This window comes from Zeugodacus cucurbitae, chromosome 3, assembly GCF_028554725.1.
Source record: "Zeugodacus cucurbitae isolate PBARC_wt_2022May chromosome 3, idZeuCucr1.2, whole genome shotgun sequence".
Lineage (NCBI taxonomy): Eukaryota > Metazoa > Arthropoda > Insecta > Diptera > Tephritidae > Zeugodacus > Zeugodacus cucurbitae.
This window is the reverse complement of record NC_071668.1, coordinates 15,555,766-15,578,630: the sequence shown is the minus strand read 5'-3', so window position 1 is coordinate 15,578,630 and position 22,865 is coordinate 15,555,766. Positions and strand designations below refer to the sequence as shown.

The following is a 22,865-nucleotide window of genomic DNA, read 5'->3' as shown; positions in this document are numbered from 1 at the left end:
GTTGGTTCGGCGTTTTATTATGAAAAATCGCTTTCCTAGTAATTTGAGAGAGAAAGAGAGTTTGCATTAGCCTTTAATTGCACTCCGACTAATTGTAAACTGCAATTTCCCGTTATAAAACAATGAAAGAACTTCAATTTCAATGCAAACTTAAATACCCATTGTAAATGCTCCAGAGCAAATAGAGAGTGCATTAGGTTAATAACGCGCTATGATTGAATGTATGGTAGTGCAACCGAGCTTATATCCAACTACATTTATACATAGCATATAGTAAATACTCGTATGTATTGCATTTGCACCTGAAAATAGGTCAAGGTTTAAAAGTGCCTATGCGTGCACGACAGTCTACATACATATACATATGTACTAGTACATATCTATACAATTATTTTTTCATGCAGCAACAGTTCCGGAAATTGCTGCAAAAAGCAAAAGTTTCTTCACCAACTACACAGCAGCAGCTAACGATAAAAATCACAGTATTTGCAAGAATAATGAGAACTAAGTGGCCATATGGTGCTCTCCTATCTACGTGCAGATAATATTATTATTATTTATAGCTAGAAGTTTTTCATAATATTCGTTTCTTGCGTTAGAATATTAATATTTAATGTGTTGAAAATATGAATTTAAAAGTTTCCATACTAGCTGGCAACTCTAAATGTGCTTTAGAGGATAAACTGATTCTGACAAATTTTTGAAATGTATTATTCGATTTTTTTATTATTATTTGTCTCAAGGAAGCTTATGAAAAGGTTATATAAAGAGTTTTTAAATCAAATAGAAACGGTTTGGGATATCAATGAAACTCTTTAATCCTTGACTCGATTTCTTTTGCATGGCCACAACGAGAACGCTTGCAGAAGGCCAGACGCTGAACCCAATTTTCGACGGTTTTCAAGCATAAATAAAACCGATACTGCTGCAATTTTACGTTCGATATTAGTACGAAGTTCTCCAATCATCGCTGGCTTGTTGGCATAGATCATAGACTTGACACAGCTCCACAGAAAATAGTCTAACGATTTCTAATCGCACGACCGAGACAGCCAATTGACTGTGCCATTTCGTGAGATAACACGTTCACCAAACTTGGTTTTCAATAAATCGATTTTAACATTCGCTGTGGGGCTTGTGTCGCCGACCTGTTGGAACCACATATTGTCCAAGTCCATTTCATCCAATTCGGTTATTATTGATCGGTTCACAATAACGTGCCGGTCTTGATCATCACGATAGAAGTACGGTCTAGGGACGCCACCGGCCCATAAATCGCACCAAACCGTAATTTTTTCGGGATTCAATGGTGACTCATGGAGTACGAGTGGATTGCTGACTGACTAATAACGCATATTTTGCTTATTGACGAAGCCATACAACCAGAAACGAGCCTTATCATAAATTGGGCATAGCGCTCTTAAAGTTGAGACACTGACTCCGAATTTTGGTAGTAAATTTTAATAATTTCGACTCATTGTTGGATGGTATATCTTTCCTTAACTGAAGAGAAGTGTAAAAAGAGCGGGAAAAAAACTGGCGTAATTTACCGTCCCTATCGGTTTACTTTTGTAGAGTCCCTTTTGAAAAACCCTTTATTTCAAATATCAAATTAAATACTGTAACTATATTTTAAGATTTTTCAGAAGAAAAATTGACATCATTGTTAGGCCTAAGAAATGAACAATTTCGACAGGGTTCTACTATAGGAAAATGACTGTTAGATGAATAGGCTTGATTGAACACATAAAGAAATAGTTAGTATCATGCGGGGATAAATGAATGTGTATATAATTTCATCTGCGGACCTCTACACTCCTTTTCGAGCTTAGAGAATAGAAATCAACTGCACAAAGATCTTTTATAACTACTTTTTATACACTAAAAAGCGTTTTCTTATGTACAAATCAATTTACATACATACATATATCTTTGGCATATATGGATGTACATACGATACATACATAAGTACATATATTCGCTGTATCAAATACATACATATGTACATGTTATGTCAATAGTAAATCCCGAAAATCTGGGTTGAACCACTGCAAGAGCTGTGTCCTAGTAGCGCTCGAAATGAGGTCAACTTTTTAAGGACACTTGATGCTAGAGGAAAAGCCAGGCGAGAAGGAAGGGGCTAATATAAAGTGTAATGCCAATAAATATTAATTGCCACAATCACTCTTTGGCGCTTTTAATCGCTAAAATGCTATCAGAGCTTTCAAACCAATTTATAAAATCATACACACATTTATACAAATCATATTAGCTATAGTTATTATCCTACGCTTGACGCCTAAAAGCATGCGAACGCGTGTTATTATAGTTAACCAACACATGTAGCGCGCAATTCCTTTGTTAATTTTCAATTAATAACAAAAAAATGGCGCCGTCACTGATGCATAAACATCGTTTCATTGTATTGGTATGTAGTATTTGTGGGCGCGTGCCTACAAGTATGCTACGTTTATTTTATATTTTGTTGTTCGCTTTCATTGAAAAGAAAAACACATACATTCTAAGCGCTCCCATATGAACCATCACCAGCACCATCAACAGTGTGCGCCAAGTTGTCACATTCACTCATTCGCTCACTTGCCCGCATTTGCAGCGCGCAGAATTAATGCGTGAGCAGCGATATGGAAAATTAATTTTTAAAAGGATCAATTGTGAAAAGTGAGTGAAGTGAACTTCTTCATATCAGCAGCATTTTGAAGCGTCGATTGGTGGCACGCATCATTTGCCAGGCGACACACATGCACACATACATATTTGTACAGACAATGGTGTGCGGAGGTATAATATATTGTACATACATGTATTTTGTTATATTTCTGTGTGCGTGTCTATAGTAAGCTTACAAAAATATGTGTTTGAATGCATGCGTGTCAGCGAAAAGGTTACTTATACGCAATGGAGCGTTAACACGTGTTCATAATTTATTGTTGGCCACAAAACAGATGATGTTTTTTTATAATATTTCAATTCAATTGGTTGAAAATTAGCAAATACCAACCAATGTATGTGTAGACGAAGTGAATTAAGAAAATAAAAATTATTGGAAATAGAATATATTTGTTGTTAACTTATTTTGACATTTAAAGAGAAATTTAAAGGAAAGAGAGGTATTCCTAACTTTTTTATTTTGAAAATTCATAAAAAAGTATACATATTTTAGTATAAAAAAAATCTATTGAATATACCAAATAAATAAATTAAATACTTAAAAAATATGTTCTCAATAAAAAAAAATAAAATATATAAATAACAAAAACAAAAAAAATTTAATTGAATAAAAAAGCAAATAAAGAAAATAAATAAAAATAAATTTAATTTTGCTAATTTTTTTTTTGACAAAGAAATTATTTGTTTTACCAAAAAATTATAAAAAAAATTTTATTATATTAGATCTACAACTTTGCTTCCGCTGTTTTTTGTAAATTTAAGGCCTTTTTTATAAAAATGGTTACAAATGCCGACGAGCCTCAGCCGCACTTTTCTTGGAATTAAAAAAGAAAAGCACAATTTATCGCAAATGTCGAGAATTCGGCTCAAAAAATGATATTTTCAGTTAAGAATAAGTTTGGGATGCAAACAGATCTCAACAAATATTTTGCTGGGTTAATGTTGACATAAATGTCCAAGATCGATATAAAACGATTTAATCAATTTAATCGACCAGTGCTTGACCCTAGAGACATTCCCGCAAACGTCGAGAATTCGGCTCAAAAAGTGATATTTTCAGTTGAGAATAAGTTTGGGATCCAAACAGATCTCTACAAATATTTTGTTGTGTTAATGTTGACACAAATGTCCAAGATCGATATAAAACAATTTAATCGATTTAATCGACCAGTGCTTGACCCTAGAGACATCTATTGGAAAACGGCGGAAGCAAAGTTGTAGACCTAATATATACTACAAAATTAAATTAAAAATATGTTTTTAATAAATAAAACATAAATATTAAAAAAATAATATTATAATAGTATTTATATATATATACGAAATAAAGATTCTCAGAAAAAAATACTAATATTTGGTTTGAATAAAAATTTAAATATATTTATTGAATTAAATCAGTAAAAATAAATTAGTAACATAAAAACTGTAAATATTAAATTAGAAAAAAATAAAAATATATAATTTTCAATTGAAAAGTAAAATACATATATTAGCAAATTTCCAATAAATTTAATAATTTTATAATTAAATATAATTTTGTATGTAAGATAATTTATTTTACATTATATTAATATAATTTTTACATATATATTACATTACAAAAAAATTTTAAATAAAAAATAATATTAAAGCATCATTCAATCTGAATCATAGTACTATAACCCATAAAAATTATTATGATTCAAAACTTGTCTCAAATTGTAAAATATCGGCTCACAAAGTTATAAATTTTCACTGCTCACAATTAATTCATTACAGGCGCACCAGACAAATGTCAAGTCTCAAGGAAAGCAATAAATATAACAAAAAACCCTTTGGCAGTACACATATGTATTTACATACATATATACAAGTATATATGTTTTTCAGTAAATAGGTTAAATTAAGCAACCACATAACTTCATAGCACTTTTTCTTGTGAAAATAAACACATATACACGACATTTATTTAACAACAATAACAACTACAGCACAAACGAACAACACCATATCATATTATTTTGTATTGAATTTCTTTCAATATTTCCGTAGAAACACAATATTCACATAAATTTCCTGTATTTTAAACAATTGTATGTATGTTTTTATAAATGTATATATGTACAAGAAAAGTAACACAAGTCAACGTACAAACACACAAGTTAGGGAAGAAGCGGCAGTACGAACAACGCGCCACGAAAGAAAAATTACAACTGAACTCAAAAGGACTTTGGCCATTGATTTTATATGCACTCAGCAAAAGTTACGCTAAGGATAACGTGTACAGTGAGAGAAAAATAGAGAGCACAAGCACGCCAATTCGAGAGCGCCAAATGTCAGTAGTGAGCTTTTTGGGAGCTAAGTTGTTTAAAAAATATTAAGTTGGATTTAAAAATGCCATTTGGCGCTCGCTGACTTCAATTATAGAATAGCCAATGTTCGTTGTTTACGTTTAGAGGGGATAGGGAGGAGTTCATATTAATTAAGTATTTTTATTTCAATGTGTCCTAAAAGGAAAATCTCCATTTGTAGTGAGGAGAGTGTTGAAGTAATGGTTTTTTAATGAGTACAGGATTCAAATTCATGAGACATTTTTATTCCATTTTTTTATATTTCATGATTATTTCGTTACTAAAAAATTAGCAAAAGCTCTTTCCATAATAGTATTTCGTTAAATTTTCGGTTCCGTCCGAACTTTGCAGGTCTTATAAAAATGTTCTACATTTTAAATTTACTTTCTATTTGAAACAGAAAAAATAATTTTAAACAGAAAAAATAATTTTAAGTTTTTTTCTGTTTGTAATCCCAATCTCTTTAACCCAAAAATTTCCCACTGGGTTATCATCGAAATTTTACGTACACAAAAAGCTTCTTATTGCATTGCATTAAGCCAGCCAGTCAGCCGGCCACTTGAATGTCGTTGTTTCGCTGTTGAAGCTCATTAAATTTGCATTTTCAGCCGTTGGTTAGTTGATTAATTGTCGAAGTTTGAGATTTTCGCTACTCTTCTTTGCGTCCGAAGTATGCGTAATTAGCGAAGCGAAGAGTAGCTTGGCGGGTCGTTGGTTACCGAAGACGATGCTGCTAATAATTCTGTGTGACTGTTACTTATTTAATTTATGCAATATGGGAGTTTGTGTGTGCATTTTGAAGAAACGCAAAATCACACAAAAGAAAAAGCAAAGTTCATTAGTGAAAAAGAAAGAAAGAGGGGCGGTGGTGTATTGAGATTAATAATGAGGTTATACAGTAATATTGAGGAGAGTGGTACTCAAGTGGTTTAGATATGCAAAAGTAATTGCAAAGACAGTTACAAGGAATTAATTCTGAATGAGATCTAATTTTATAAAAAAATTATTTCATTATTTTTTATCATTTTATGTAAAAAATATATTTTTATAAATATTTAAAATAATTTTTATAAATATTTATAATTATAATAAAAAAACATTTAGAAAATTTTAGAAATTTGTAGAAAATTTATTGAAATAAAAAAAAAATAAAAAGTTCCTTAAATTTCATTTAAAATATTAAATGTTTGAATTTAATAAAAAATCAGTTAAACATTTTTTTTATCACTTAATAAACGAAATTTTGTTTAATAATTTTATTCAAAATTGATTGCAAAGAAAGTTAAAAATAATTATCCTAAACGAGAATTAATTTTATAAAATAAAAAATATTTATTTAATATTATAAATTTAAAGTGGAAAAGAATATTTGAAATATATCTTTAATACTTGTTTAAATTAAAAACAAAATAATTTTAATATATTAAAAAAATGAAATTAAATTTATTTAAACTGTAAAAATATTTTTTTAAATAACCCTTAAAAATTTCGTTATTTATAAAATTTTTTTAATAATTTTTAAAATAAAAAAAAATAATTAAAAAAAAATTTTTAAATTTATTTATTTATTTTAAAATTAAATTTTTTTATCAATTTAAAGTGGTAAAATATTTTAGAAATATATTTTTAATATACACATTTTTATGTATTTAAAAAAAATTAAAATTTATAAAAAAGTTTTAATTGAATTTAATTTTTTTTTAACTGTAAAAATTATTTTTAAATATTTTTTTAATAAAAATAAAATGTAGTTATATTTTTTAATAACAAAAAATTCAAAATTACATTAAATTTCAATAAGATATAAGCTTTAAGAATGTAATAAAAAAAATATAACATTTAATAATTTTTTAGCATTTTATAAACGAAAAATGTTCAATAAACATTTTTTAATTAATATTTTTTTAATTTTTAATTATAATACATTAAATTTTATCAAAAATATATACTATTCGAAATAATATTTTCAAAATTTCAATAATATTTTTTTTTATTACAGTTGATCTCCTTTTTGCACGGTTAACTGGGACAGTAAATTACTCGTGTAAAAAAAAACCGTGCAAAAAAATCAAATTTTTATATAAAACTCACTATTGGGACCAATTTAAGAAAAAAATCGTGCAAAAAATAGAAAACGTGTAAAAAAGATCTAATTTTACATGAAAATCTATCTATTCGTACAGTGAGAATTTACACTGTTGTTGTTGTTATAGACTTTTCTGGTATTATACATATGTATGTACATATTACTGGTAGAAGGAACAAACAATAACTATTCTGGGAATGGTAAAAAATAATACATTTCAAAGTTCCGTCATTAATCGCTGTGTCTTCTTTTTTCCTACTTCTTCATACAGCTTCATTTATTTGTTTACGTATTGAAATTGTTGCAACCTTTTCAATGGCTTTCGAATCTAAGATTTGTATTTTTTAGTTTAAACCTAATTTAGAATTTATTAAATTCTATTAACAGCAATGGATTTGTGTATGGAATTTTGATTTTATTGCAAAAAAGTATACAATTAAAATAAAAAATCCGTGTAAAAAAAGTAAAATCGTGTAAAATTGGTATCTTGAAAGTGTTCAAAAACACCGTGTAAAAAAAAAACCGTGCAAGAAAAAACCGTGTAAAAAGGAGATCAACTGTATTTTGGTATACTGTTGACAAATGTATATCTTAATAAATCACTTAAAAGCGATATGGCAACTTTTTGCTTGTCTCTCATTTACAAACTGTCATTCATTCGCTTGCTGTCAAGTGATAACTTATGCTAACGGTAAATATGTGGTTCCATGGTGTAATGGTTAGCACTCAGGACTCTGAATCCTGCGATCCGAGTTCAAATCTCGGTGGAACCTAAGAAAAGTTTTTTTTTTATTTTTTTATTATTTTAAATATGATTTTTATTTATTCATTAGTGATTTAATGCATAAAATTTTTTCCATTTTTTAATTATTTTCATATATAAATAAAGTCATACTTTGGTTTATATTATATAATAGATGTATATGTGTTTTAGAACTTATTTCTTAATTTGATCTGCATGACTTCATAGTGTTTGGCCCATAAGAAAACAGTCTTTTGGGAGTGCCTAATTAAAATTCTATTAATCATGCGTGCGCCAATGTCATTAAGAAAGGCATACCTAGCAGAAAGCGTGTCTATACATGAGTATAGATATACATATATAGTTATTACATAACTTTGAAGATATGAATATTCAATAAGAGATTAGATTAAAATTTCCTAGTTAATACAAAGGAATTCTGGAAATAAAATGTGTTAAAAATGGTAATCATGTCTCATGGGCTTACATTGTATACATATTTCATATATAGTATAAAGACATATTTGACTATATCCGGCGATTATAGTTTATATAAATAGCATACTTTTTATATAATTTTTTCAAAGATTTTAAATTTATCAATGCTTAAATTCTGTGTTTCGTGCAGTTTTTTCTTGTTTTTTTGATGAGTTTTATCTCAGAAAGGTTCTCATTTTATATAATTTCTGATTTTCTGGAACTGAAATAATTTATTTTCATGTTAATTAAGACGAATTACATACAATTTATATAGAAAATTTAAAAAAAAAATTTTACTCTAAAAAAATATTAAAAAAAAAATTAAAATTAATACAAATTAATGATTTTAATTTTTTTTTACGTTTAATGAATAAAATTTTTCTCATTTAAAATTCTCAAAGCAACACATTGTACAATTTATAAACATTCCAACTAATATGGCAACGCTGCCAGATTATTTTAACTGAGAGCGTGTATGAGAATTCATCGCTCAATTGCAAAAGCGCATACGAAATAAAGTAAACGCGAAAATTGCCAATAAAGTAAACTGAAAACAAATTTGCAAAGCAAAATAGAAGCGAAAATACGGAAAGGGGGCGAAAAGAGCGCGGTGAACAAGGTGAACAATAAACAAAACAATATGCAGTTCCGATTCCCACACACACCCACCCATCGAAACAGAAACAAAAAAAAAAACAAAAGCAACTCACCTTTGTCCCGGAAGAGCTGCTTATACTGCGACAACTGCTGTTGCTCCAACCATTCATCGACGGTGGTGGGATCATTAGGCGCTGCAATGTCCGCATACAACCATGTTGGATAGGTGGTCCATAGCAGTAGCACTAATTTCAGCAACGAAACGGTGAACATCGAGGTTAGGACAAGGGCGACAAGTAACTTCATTAGACGTTTTGACATAACTGTATATGAAGAAAGAAGGAAATCGACTGCTGCACACACCACACAATAATGATAAATGCACTTTTATTATACACAAATCACATACTCGTTTATGTGCATACTTTGCACCTGATAGTGCACCGCAATTAAATTTTAATGCAACTCAAGTGTGTGAGCAACTCAAGCTAGTCGACCACTCGGTGCATCACAGTCTCAGTCACATTACTACAAATGTGTTGCTCGCCGTTTCACGGTGCTCCAGCTGTGCTGCTTATATTTTCAGTTATAATTATAGGTTTTTGTATGAAAATGCAAAAACAAATACGTATAATTTGCATATGTAGAATTTGTGTTTCTTTCTGAATTTCTTTTCATCAATTTCACTTGCGAATTCACTGGCAAAGCCAGCGAAACACTTCACTCACGCACAACTCACAGAAGCTACTGAAATCGGGGAAGTGAATGCCTATTTTATTTTTTTTATCTGTCACATACACGATTCGTACGTCTGCTCTTGCTCATTTCCTATACTTATGAACTGTGTGGGTGGGTGACTTTTGGTCAACATTGAATTAGCACAAGTTGGGAAGTGGGCGGGTGGTGGTGCTGCAGCTCGAATCAAAACAAAACCAAAAGGCACATTGTCATGTGCGGTTTGAGGAGAGGAAGCAAAAAAAGAGCGAAGCTGAAAAATCACAACAAGTCAAACGTCAACTCGAACTGTCAACTTATTAACTTTTGATTACTCGCACTACATTTGTGTTGTTGCTTTTTACTAAGCCATTCAACAAGTAATTTATATTGATAAATTATTTATGAATTTAATATTATTTTTAAAGCGAATTTTTATCGCTTAAAACTATATAATTTTATTGAAAATAAATCATATTTAAAATAAATTTGTAATAATGTTTGTTATTGAAGTAAATGTTTATGGAAATATTGCTGAAAGCTCTCAAGAGTTTATTTTTAGCATAAACAGTGTTGCGGTCTTATCGGTAATTACCCGCGGCCAGTTATGCGACTATATTAATTGAAAAATAATAAAATTTAAATAAGCTTGATAAAATAAATACAATAAGGAATTAAAATTTTTCCATTAAAATAATTAAATTATTTATCTAAAAATATAGAAAAATATAAAATAATTTTTTAGATAAATTAATCAAACATAATGAGGAACTCAATAACAAAAAACAAATTTAAATAAATTATTTTAGAAATGGAAGAAATATTTAAATTTTAGAAAAAAAAAAATAAGAATAAGAAATTGTAATTATAATATAATACAAATTTTAAATTATATAAAATTATAAATTAAAAATAAATTACTCAAAAATATTATATTTGGAAAAATATATTAATTATGAAAAAATAATAAAACGAAAAAAATTTTATGAAATGAAATATGAATTAAAATGTAAAAAAATTAAATTGACATATGATAGATTAGATTGACTAACTTTATATGCCATATTTATACAAATACAGTTGAGCTTCCATAACTCGAATTTCGATAACTCGAAGTTATCCATAACTCGAACTCTTGATTTGGCAATAGAAGTCATAATTTTATACAAATTACCTTCCATTACTCGAAGTCTTTCTAAATCGAAGTTTTTTTTATGAATTATGATGATTCGAGTTAGGAAAGTTCAACAGTATATGCAAAGTCGTAAAAAAATATTATATTTATTGGCTTTTAATTTCTATTCGTTGTTAAAAAGTTCGGAGAAATATAAATCTTGGTTGCGCTAAAAATCGGAATCCAGTTTTTCTCATACTCTAAATGAAATCTCCCTTAAGTTCTAAACAAATGTAGTTGTTAACAACACTGGCAACATTTAGCAAAGACACATACCTTAAAACCCGTTGTGGTGCCATTTTTCTGTTAAACTTCATGATTGTAAGCAAAATGTAAGCAAGCTGGCAACTTCGTTACTTATTTACTTAACAAATGCGTAATTAGTTTTACAAGCAAATTTATGTTACTTCAATTTATTTATAAGAAGGTACGACAAGAGTGATAAATTAATGTTTTTTTGCATTCATTATCTTCATGTTCAAATAAAAAAAAAAAATATTAACATTTGGATATTAATTATTTAAGAAGGTTCCACCGAGATTTGAACTCGGGTCGCAGGATTCAGAGTCCTGAGTGCTAACCACTACACCATGGAACCGCGGTGAAGGTCGTTGGCCAAAATAGCAAGCGTAATTTTTTGGTTGACAGATTGAAGATGTTATTGGTTGAAAAAAATAAAGCAAATAATTAAAAAAAATATATATATTAAAAATGATATTTAAAGAGTAAGAAAAATCTAAATTATGTTGCTTAAGCAGATATGACTTACATATCGTCCCCTCAATATAACAATAGCACATAATTTTTTTTGGATTTTGAGAAAATCGAGTTTAAAGTTTTTGTCAAATCAGAAATGAAGGAAATTTTTGAACATGAAATTATACACCATTTTCCAATGACATTTTGACCCACTTTGTGGAAGTAGAATTTGACGAAATTTTGACCAGACATATAATCAATGATGGACATTCTAAATATGCAATAAAAAAATAATGGCGTATGAACACATACGCTATTGTTATATTGAGGGGACGATATCATGGTACTTTTCGTAAACCGGCGTTGCTTATGGACTTTCAGCTAGAGCTTGGTTGAAGCTAAGTTCATATTCGTTGACCTACCTTGCTTTGTAGACATAAGAAAAAAGTAAATTTATATTTAAAAGAAATTAATTGCTTATACTATGTAACAATTTTCTACAAGTAATACCATTGATTCCTGCATTCATATTAAAATTATTTAAAGATAGAGTGAGTTTTTATTTTATTCAATTGATTTTTTTAAGAATTTAACTAAGACGAAAATTATTGTGCTTCTGTTTTTTATATTAAAATATGTGAATAAAGCCCTGATCTCAAGGTTCCACCGAGATTTGAACTCGGGTCGCAGGATTCAGAGTCCTGAGTGCTAACCACTACACCATGGAACCTGTTAAGTATCGCATCTGCCTTCAGTCTTCCAAATTTTGTATTGAAATAAATTTACCTTATAATTATATGTTCTTACCTAATAATTATATGTTCGACATGAATTTATAAAGGCTTATTCGCCTAGCCGGCTTAAGCCAACAGTATGAAATTCTTACGTTGAATGAAATTCTTACATTAACAATTGAATTTAAAGTTCGGTTGTTTTCAATATAATACCAAACATTGTCATATTAAGGTTAAGTTATAATAATATGTTAAGTTGCCATTCTTTGTGGGTCTAAGTCCATATGTTTGGTATAAAAAATATAAAAGAGATTGCATTTTAAGGAGATGGAGATGCATATGAAATGTACTCGATTTGTATGAAAATACTCGATTATAGAACTTAGAACGGAAAATACATATATGCAAATATATATACATCGAATGAAATATTTTGTTTAAATTACATATTCAAGTGGAACGATTCGTAATCGTATTTTAAAAACAACCTAGCTTGCCAGAAACCTTTATCAACCTTCTAAGGTTTCCTCCTTAGGTTTGCTTCAGACAGGGTGACTCACTATCGTGCGACTTCTTCAATCTATTGCTGGAAAAAATAATACGAGCTGCAGAACTAAATAGAGAGGGTACAATCTTCTACAAGAGTGTACAGCTCCTGGCGTATGCCGATGATATTGATATCATCGGAAGCAACAACCGCGCCGTTTGTTCTGCGTTTTCCAGACTAGATAAAGAAGCGAAGCGTATGGGTCTGGTGGTGAATGAGGACAAGACGAAATATCTCCTGTCATCAAACAAACAGTCGGCGCACTCGCGTCTTGGCTCCCACGTCACTGTTGACAGTCATAACTTTGAAGTTGTAGATAATTTCGTTTATCTGGGAACCAGCATTAACAACACCAACAATGTCAGCCTTGAAATCCAACGCAGAATCACTCTTGCCAACAGGTGCTACTTTGGACTGAGTAGGCAATTGAAAAGTAAAGTCCTCTCTCGACGAACCAAAATCAAACTCTATAAGTCGCTCATTATTCCCGTCCTGATGTATGGCGCTGAAGCGTGGACGATGACAACATCCGATGAGACGACTCTTGGGGTTTTCGAGAGAAAGGTTTTGCGCAAGATTTTTGGTCCTCTAAACATTGGCAACGGCGAATACCGCAGGCGATGGAACGATGAGCTGTACGATTTATACGACGACATTGACATAGTTCAGCGAATAAAAAGACAGCGGCTACGCTGGCTAGGTCATGTTGTACGGATGGAAGAAAACACTCCAGCTCTGAAAGTATTCGATGCAGTACCCGCTGGAGGAAGCCGCGGAAGAGGACGACCTCCACTCCGGTGGAAAGACCAAGTGCAAAGTGACCTGGCTTCACTTGGTGTTTCCAATTGGCGCCAAAAAGCAAAAAGGAGGAATGAGTGGCGCGCTCTGAGTGGCTCGCTTAAAGCGGTTCCTACGCCAAATATATATATATATATAAGGTTTCCTCCTAATTGAGTAATTCTGTTATAAAACTAAAGCGCATCGTTTCCAAAACCTAAAAGCCCTTATAAACTAAATCTGGTGTATAACAAGTAAGGAAAGGCTAAGTTCGGGTGCAACCGAACAATTTATACTCTCGCAATTTATTGAAGAAATTTTATTAAGATAACACACAAATTTACCTATAAATTCGGCATAAAGTTTAATATAGTTAGTATATTCCAATATAGTGTTTGAGGGCTGAGGTAATTCCTGAACCGATTTCATTCATTTTCACCAGCAAGGTACACTATATCCAAGACTATACACTCACTTAATTTCGCTAAGATATCTCACATATTAACCAATACATATATGAAGATTAAAGCCCACCGTATTTTTTAAAAACCTATAATTAGGTATATGGGAGCTAGGAGATGTTATTATCCGATTTTAATAATTTTTGGAACCGAGACACACTATTAGAATAAACAATTTCCTCTGAATTACATTAAATTCTCAGAGAGATTAATACATATTTTCGGTTAAAATTTACCCTTAGGCGCGGAGTTCAACATGTTCGATAACAGGGGCCTTGAAAAGTTATTGTCCGTTTTCGACAATTTTTTCTAAAGTGAAGCCAGAGATGATATGTACTATTTGTGTAAAGTTTTATTCCGCTATTTTCATTGGTTCATTATGTATACATTATAAAGTGAAGGAATCAGATGGAATTCAAAATTTAGTTATATGGGAAGTAGTCGTGGTTATGAACCGATTCCATCCATTTTTCACATGTGTCATCAGGGTGTCAAGAAGGTATTATGTACCGAATTTCATTGAAATCGGTCGAGTAGTTCCTGAGATATGGTTTTATACCCATAAGTGGGCGAAGCCACGCCCATTTCCCATTTTGTAAAAAAAATTTGAATGTAGCTTCCTTCTGCTATTTTTTCTGTAAAATTTAGTGTTTCTGACGTTTCTCGTTAGTGAGTTAACCCACTTTTAGTAATTTTCAACTTAACCTTTGTATGGGAGGGGGGCGTGGTTATTATCCGATTTCTTTCGTTTTTGGACTGTATAAGGAAACGGCTAAAGGAAGAAAGTTTGGTTTATATAGCTTTTTGGGGGCGGGGTTACGCTCACTTTTCGAGCCTATGTTCCAAATTCTATTTTCATAACTTTATTTATGGCTTAGTTATGACACTTTATAGGTTTTTGGTTTTCGTCATTTTGTGGGCGTGGCAATTTTCCGATTTTGCCCATTTTCGAAAGCAACCTCCTCAGGGTGCCAAGGAATACGTGGTCCAAGTTTTGTAAGATATCTCAATTTTTACTCAAGTTATCCGTTGCACGGACGGACGGACGGACAGACAGACATCCTGATATCAACTCGTCGCGTATCCTGATCATTTTGATATATATAAACCTATATCTAACTCGTTTAGTTTTATGACTTACAAACAACCGTTATGTGAACAAAACTATAATACTCTCTTAGCAACTTTTGTTGCGAGAGTATAAAAAAGACACTAAAGTTCGTTTGACAACGTCATTGTATATCGGCATTAGACTTTTATATTAAGATATATTTTTAAGTATCACATCCCCCATTGTAGTTGAATTTATTATTTTTTTCATGTCATCATGATAATAAACGTAACATTTGGATAAATCAAACAAAACAAATGATACTGTACATTAAAAATAAATCAGGTATATTCACATTAGTAGGTTCCACCGAGATTTGAACTCGGGTCGCAGGATTCAGAGTCCTGAGTGCTAACCACTACACCATGGAACCGTCGAACACCCTTGGGTTTGGACACTTGTCATTTAGCTTTGTCGGAAGGATATTTCTTCATAATTCAAAATTCATTTTTCTGAGTTCAAAGTAGTAGACTGCAATTTTAAGAGTTATCACAAAAAAAAAAAGGTTTAATATATACTAGATGCATAGCGCCCTAACTGTGGAGTAGAAACGTCCACCTCTTATATATCGGTTATGTTTGAAACTACCACAAAAATGTCGGCGAAAACATTAAGATTAACGATAGGGATAGGACTCTTACATATGGATAAATTTTAAAATATAATTATGAGTGTGGCAACGCCTATTTTCAGGTGAAATTTCAGACCTTACAAACTACTCGACCGATTTGAACCAATTTTTTTTTCAATTCTTCTTATTTTGTCCTCTTGTAGATATTTAAAGCTCAATGGTGTCATTTGGACGTCTTTAGCACATTTACTTTTCTGATAGCCATTTCTCCCGACTTTGGCCCTTGCTTATAACATTACTTATTTTTTGACAATAAACATCGTTGTAAATATGTTTGCAATATTTTTTGTATTCAAATTTTTTCTTTAACAATTTCATATAAGGACATATTTGTTGTCATGAGAGGTATTGAGTCTTCAAATAACAAACAAACAACAGCAAAACTTAAATCAAGACTAAAACTAATTAAAATTTGCCAAAGTGCATTATCCAAAATCCATTATCCCTGGTCCATTAACAATTGAGCAATTAGTCCTATAGTCCATCCGCCAACGTGTGTGTGGAAGCTTTGCTCTAAGTGAATTAATAATAGCAAACGAGTATATTGTAACTCTAGTGGGGAAAATGCAACTGCATCGAGGCGAGCCGAGCTGAGCCGCCGCTTGAACGCCTCAGTATCAGTACGATTACTCGTATAATCCTTTCTATAATTTCCGTATGAATTTCGCTAATCCCACAGCTCACTTACGCTCACTTACATAGTACATAGTTGTAGTTGTAGTTGTACGCATTCACTCCACACCACACCACACATACACACAAGGACTGGTGAACTAAGCACTTCCATGCTCCCTTTAACCGTAGTATGGGTAACCAGAGTAGGCGTACGAGTAGGGTGAGGCATAGCCGCTATAGTAGAATTGTGGTGCTGGTACTGGTGCTGGTGCTGGAGCTGGATGAGGGCTGGCCACTGGCAGTGGTGCTGGACGTGCAACGGGTGATGGACCGGCGGCAGCGAAGGCGAAGAGGGCAGCGAAAAGGACAACGAACTGTAAGTAAACGAATGGAAAGAGGAGAATGGATATTAGTAATACTCGCCAGTTGTACTAAGATAATTGTTCCATTCGCGGATTATTGAATTGCTAAGTGGCGGAGGATTAAATGCTTATGTAACACACTGTTGTAATTTAATGCGAGAGCAAAAACAAAAAAAAAAAAATAGTTATACTATTATCCTCAACTATTTACTTACAAGCTTGAACATTTTGTTAGTTAGTTGTTTGCGTTTGGTTTGCTCTTAGCGGAATGCTGGTTGTTTTGTGAATGTCTTTTACCAGCAAATCGCTGCTCTATTTATATGCACGATTTTGCCGGCTCACAGTTGCGCTAGCGCGCCAATTCAAATAGAACATACACCTACATATACTTACTTACATATATGCATATATCGTAAAAGATTTGTATACAAAATAGTTATTTGAAACTATTGGCGTTTCATTAGCATTCAGTTGGTGTATTTTTTTTAATTTCTTTATAGATTTTCGTATATTCATTTAACATTCTTTTTACGTATAAGTAGAACTCTTTTTTATGAGCAGTTTGAGATGTTTGTTTTGAACTGCTTTTAATTTTATTTTTTCCTAATCATTTTGCAGAAATGTATTTATTATAATTTAATTTGTTTAATTGAGATTTTTACAAATATGTTTAAAATATTTAAACAGTTTATTTATTATTTTCCGTTATTGTTTTAATATTTTGAAATTATGTTGCAAGTTTAGATCTTTTAACGGTTGTTAGTGTTATCTTAAAATAATAGCAATAAAGATAAGATTTTATATTTTCTAAAATAATCAATAATAATGTATGTTCAGACGAAATTAGTTTCAGACATCTGATTGTTCATCCAGCTATCCTTTCTAGTGATCATTTGAGTTCAATTGGATGACATTTTTGAAAACTGGTAATCACGTTTCTTACAAGAAGCTTTAAATTATCAACACTCTTTTGAAAATTGTGCGTGCTCTTTCCTCTAATAAGTTTAATGAAGATCTCTCATAAAAATGCGAAAAAATATATCTCATTTCAGTACTATTGTTTGAAAATAGGAAAAGCCTTGATCAATAATCATGAGAATAATGTCGGAAATAGTGTCCCCGTAATAATTTTCGACATGGTTGAACCACCAAATGTTTTTTTCAACATTTCCAACGTTTTGGCACAGAAATTTCATTTCAGAAACACAAAATTTCACACAAACTAATTATAATTTGTTAACTACCTAAACTTAAAAAGGTATTTCCGCTCCATGTAACAGACAATTTATGATGACGGGAGAATATTTCATACATTAAAATAACAGTAATTAAGCTCTTTACTTTAGTTATTAGGTACCGATGAAGTTGATCTTTGTTCCTCTTGTCGGAAAAAATTTTGTTTAGTACCAAAAAAATTAAATATCGGTTCTTAACTGCCTCAGGACTCCATATATGGAATAAATGTACAGCTTGAAATATTAAACAATACTGTTTCGCCAAACTTAATGTTATTCGATACTGATGAAGACAAAATCGGTGTACGTAGTAGTATCACTGAAATTATGCTAGAATTCTTCACATATCATAGTGGGACTAGACATAAAAATGCCTCAAATCGATTTTCATTTACTCAATTGGCTATGAAGTAGAAATTTGAGATATTAAGAAGATGTCTACATGATCCTAAGTAGACATTAAGATATACAACAACGTAATCTGAGTCTCAAAAATAGTTCATATTTGAGACCTTCTTCTTTATGCTCGAATTCCGTTTGCTTAATTGGTTATAAATTAGATATTTGAGATATTAAATATATATCTTCATGACCTAACAACAACCTAATCTGAGACCCATACTCTATGATATATTTCATTAGCTTTTATTTCTTGCGGTTTGCGGGTGTATTCATATTAAGGGTGTCATTCCATGTGATGAGCTCAAAAAAATGTTTATCATACATTTCTATCTTAACATGTCTAGATACGATAGTAAAGTGATTTTCAAAAATTCGAAGCCGTTTTAAAGATACAGCTGTTAGAAGACGGAGTTGTCTGAAGCGCTCAGTTTTCAGCTGGTTTTTCAAACTTTCCTTCATCGTATCTCAAAAACGCTGTAATTCATGTTCTACACAATATTTTTAGCTTAAAATTTATATTTATACTGTCGGCATATATGTTAATAAATGATAATAATATGATAAGGCTCTATCTATTTACTGGTCGTAGAAAAAAACATTCTAAAAAATCACTAAAAAACAGACTTAAGATATACTGAGAAAATGATTTTATTTTAAATGTGTATTTAACAATCTTCTTAGATACTTTATTTTATTATTTGCAATTAAATTAATTTTTATTCATTATTTTGTTTCTTTCACAAATTACTTTATGGACATCCATTTTTTTATTTTTTCATTTTGCTTATAAATAGTTTTTTATATACAATATTTACTTCCTTTCTCTGTGCTATCGGCTTTTTTCTACTACCAAAAATATTAGCTACGAAATTCCTTAAACAACTATTAAGAAATCAACGCAGTTGACAATTCGTATTAAAGCAACAACAATAAACAATTTCGCTGTTGACCTTCACTCACATTCGACATGGCGCTGCCAGCTGCCCAAGCAGCCCAGTCGCCGTTCGTGCATTATTGAGTATTATCCCGCACCTTCTTCTATACAGTCTTCTATGTACTTAAGAAAAATGTATACTAAAATTCAAAAATATAAATAAACTTTTAAAATTTACTTACTTTTCTATACACGTAACCACCACCCACGCACACACACACACTGTAGACTACGAGCAAAACAAAAATTAGAGAAATAAAATTTTAGAACCAAAACAAAATAAGAAAGAAAAGCAAAAGTGGAAAAAAGCGACGTCTCATGCATGACAATTGCAAAAGGGGCTTAGAAATTGTTGAAATTCAGTGGAGAAAAAAATAAGTAAATACAATATGTATGTATATATATATTTCATCGATATGTATGTATGTATGCGATTTATTTAACTGAAAGCGCTACAAAAAGTAATCGAAATATTTATAATTCCATACAGCTGCCTGTTTTTTGAATGAAATTCTAATTGCCATTTAATGAGTTAGCCGCTAAATAAATAAGCTGCTCTTTTTACATGAAAAAATATAATAAAAATAACTTAAAAAACCTAATGAGCAACATTTATGTTTAAATAAGAGCAGGGATCTTTCAAAATAAACAAAAACAGAAATAGAGCACTAAATTTAAATTTTTAAAATTTATACATTTTAAATAAAAAATTACGTTATCTATAACACCTTAGCTCATTCGCGTGCTAGTCATGTTTTCTCAAGTGCTTTTTTATATTCTTCAAAATTTTAGAATATTTCCTTTTGCATTAGAATTAATTTTGGAACAACAAATGTATTCATATGAACTGCTGGAATTACCAGCTGGTCGCAGGCGAAGACATATCCGGCATTAAATGATATATTGCTCGAAATTCAAGTGCTTTAAAAATAAATTTGCTTTAAAATATTGAAAAATAAATTTTGAGTCACCCATCAACTATTTTGGTAAAAATAGTTTTGAGTCACCGACTATTTCGGTAAACATTGGTCCTCTAGAGAATAACTACTACACAGTTTATATTGATCATAACCTAATTTTTATACTCTCGCAACCTGTTGCACAGAGTATTATAGTTTTGTTCACATAACGGTTGTTTGTGTCACCAAGAAATAAAAGAGTTAGATATGGGGTTATATATATATATATAAATGATCAGGATGACGAGTGGATTTGAAATCCGGATGTCTGTCCGTCCGTCTGTCCGTGCAAGCGATAACTTGAGTAAAAATTAAGATATCTTAATGAAACTTGGAACACACATTCCTTGGCACCCTGAGGAGGTTGCTTTCAAAAATGGGCAAAATCGGTCCACTGCCACGCCCACAAAAACCGAAAACCTATACAGTGTCATAACTAAGCCATAAATAAAGTTATGAAAATAAAATTTGGAATATAGGATCGCATTAGGGAGGGGCACATTTGTATGTAATTTTTTTTGAAAAGTGGGCGTGACCCCGCCCCAAAATAGATTATTTGTATATATTTCGCAAACCAATAAAGCTATATAAACTAAACTTTCTGTAGTCGATTCTTTTACGTACCCCACCACACCCCATGAAAATAGTTGAAATCGGATAGTAACCACGCTTACCTCCCATACAAAGGTTAGGTTGAAAATTACTAAAAGTGGGTTAACTCACTAACGAAAAACGTCAGAAACACTAAATTTCACATAAGAAATGGCAGATGAAAGCTGCACTCAAAATGGAATATGGGCGTGGCGTCGGCCACTTATGGGTCAAAAACCATATCTCAGGAACTACTCGACCGATTTCAATGAAATTTGGTTTGTAATAGTTTCCTTACCTCCCAATAATATGTTGTGAAAATTGGCCAAATCGCTTCACAACCACGCTCACTTCCTATATACCAGAACTTTGAAGACGATCTGAATCGTTTACTTTACAATATATAAAGTAAGCACTAGTGAAGATATCGATGCAGAACTTTGCACAAATACTATGTTTATAGTGTGGCAGCCTCATTCTAAAAATCGCCAAAATCGGACCATAAGTTTTCAAGGCCCCATATATCGAACATTAGGACCTCGGTGCTTCTAACCTAATATTATGGTTTCCAACTTTCAATGGACTTTATACAATATATATGACGAATATGTGGGTCAAATTGTGTATTATATAATATTAATTAAGTTAAATAAATAAATTGCGAGAGTATAAAATGTTCGGATACGCCCGAACTTAGCCCTTCCTTACTTGTTTTAATGATAATTTTAAGAAATATAAAAGCCTTTGCCTCGAAATGTAATAGATAGATAGGCTTGTTCGATGGTAAGGCATCATAATGCACTTCAAAATACTTCTTTAAGCACCTCTAACCTTTTAAGGAGGCTTGAGAAAACATTCCCGAACTGTTTAGTTTAATACTTTACCTTACTAGTATCCCAAAATTTCTTCCTAAAAGCTCTTTCGACTCAGACGGAATACACTTTTACCAACGGTGGTTCTAAACCTTTTTCTGGAACAGTTTTGAAAGCAAATATGCATTCTCTCATGGATCTCTTCTGTTTTCGATGCAAAAATGTCGCAGTTGGCTTTTGGAGGAAATCAGAGTCTTAAGCGACTGAAGATCTTCAGATTGGATTTGAATATCCAAAATGTCCAGTTCATGTTCACCGTCTACCTAAAAATATAAGCTCTCGGGATGTTCTCAGTTAACATTTCTGCTCCATCGTTCGTCTGTTGATACTGGTAGAGTTAAATTGGCAAGGTTTTGAAAAAGCTTACTGTAGGAGCAGACCACAAATGGTTACTGAAACCCTACACAGAGTTGATCTTGTGTTTTTACTATATTCTGGACCTATAATTTGTAAAATAGGAAAAAGTGAAAAATCCTCTGTATTGGAAAATATAAGGGAGTATCGAAACGGAAAAATTAAATTTTGTGAAATTTTCCATGAGAAAGTTCTTATTTTCGAAGAAAGCCGCATTTTGTGCAAAAAAAAAGCTTAAAATTTCCGGAAATTATAATATTTACTTTTTCCGTGTCCTCTTGATATAATTCTTATTTATTCAAAAGCAGACCCAAAAAGTGGATCTGGCTCACTTTCTTCTAAACATCTATTCCTTACTAACTAAATATGTTCATTATACTAAAGTAATGCTAGATAAATTCGAAAGAGAGAAGGATTGCAGGTTAGACATTCATCCATTGCCCAGTAAATTGGTTAATGATCTTAAAATGTGAAATTGTCATAATTAAAAAAAAATCTTAAAAAATGATACAAATATAAAGTAATTCCAGTATTCTAAGTACCAAAACTCAAAAGTCACACTTATTGCGCCGTTAAAATTTAAAACAAAAATTTTTTTCTCACTGCATGCCGAACAAGTTTCTTAACAATTAGAGCTTATAAATAGATGATAAATATCTCAACACTTATTTATAATAACTGAAATTCTTTGATACACTTTTTCTAAATATCCAAAAAAAATATTTGTGTCAAATATATAACAATGATATGACAGATTTCGATTAGAAATT

The 22,865-nt window shown here is 31.2% G+C and overlaps 2 protein-coding genes and 4 non-coding genes across 9 annotated transcripts in view; 1 reads left to right on the top strand and 5 right to left on the bottom strand.

The window, feature by feature from the left end:
• LOC105218365 (apoptosis-resistant E3 ubiquitin protein ligase 1) overlaps nucleotides 1-10,019 on the bottom strand; it is a 33,255-nt gene extending 23,236 nt beyond the window's left edge. Inside the window, exons 1-2 of one of the 3 annotated variants that reach the window (XM_054226847.1) lie at nucleotides 9,333-10,019; nucleotides 9,037-9,246 (exon numbers count right to left, since the gene is read on the bottom strand). In XM_054226847.1, coding sequence (XP_054082822.1) covers nucleotides 9,037-9,244 — 208 coding nt within the window. In that variant the 5' untranslated portion in view covers nucleotides 9,245-9,246; nucleotides 9,333-10,019. Of the gene's footprint in view, nucleotides 1-9,036 lie in introns of all 3 variants that reach the window. The other 2 variants (XM_011193905.3, XM_011193906.3) reach the window with 2 other exon arrangements.
• On the top strand, nucleotides 7,806-7,877 carry Trnaq-cug (transfer RNA glutamine (anticodon CUG)). The gene has a single exon. It is a non-coding gene; the product is annotated as a tRNA-Gln (tRNA).
• A 1,318-nt stretch (nucleotides 10,020-11,337) lies between the features above and the next one.
• On the bottom strand, nucleotides 11,338-11,409 carry Trnaq-cug (transfer RNA glutamine (anticodon CUG)). The gene has a single exon. It is a non-coding gene; the product is annotated as a tRNA-Gln (tRNA).
• Nucleotides 11,410-12,168: 759 nt separating this feature from the next.
• Trnaq-cug (transfer RNA glutamine (anticodon CUG)) lies at nucleotides 12,169-12,240 on the bottom strand. The gene has a single exon. It is a non-coding gene; the product is annotated as a tRNA-Gln (tRNA).
• A 3,201-nt stretch (nucleotides 12,241-15,441) lies between these two features.
• On the bottom strand, nucleotides 15,442-15,513 carry Trnaq-cug (transfer RNA glutamine (anticodon CUG)). Its single transcript has one exon. It is a non-coding gene; the product is annotated as a tRNA-Gln (tRNA).
• Nucleotides 15,514-16,040: 527 nt separating this feature from the next.
• On the bottom strand, nucleotides 16,041-17,115 carry LOC105218362 (neuropeptide-like 4). Of its 2 annotated transcripts, XM_054227627.1 has the most exons (3): nucleotides 16,964-17,115; nucleotides 16,534-16,760; nucleotides 16,041-16,377 (listed from the first exon to the last, which is right to left on the bottom strand). In XM_054227627.1, the coding sequence occupies exons 1-2, from the start codon at nucleotides 16,973-16,975 to the stop codon at nucleotides 16,566-16,568; spliced, it is 207 nt and encodes a 68-aa protein (XP_054083602.1). In that variant the 5' UTR covers nucleotides 16,976-17,115; the 3' UTR covers nucleotides 16,041-16,377; nucleotides 16,534-16,565. The 2 variants fall into 2 exon arrangements, with proteins under 2 accessions (XP_054083602.1, XP_054083601.1); XM_054227626.1 differs by having other exon boundaries at nucleotides 16,041-16,760.
• Between the last annotated feature and the right edge of the window lie 5,750 nt (nucleotides 17,116-22,865).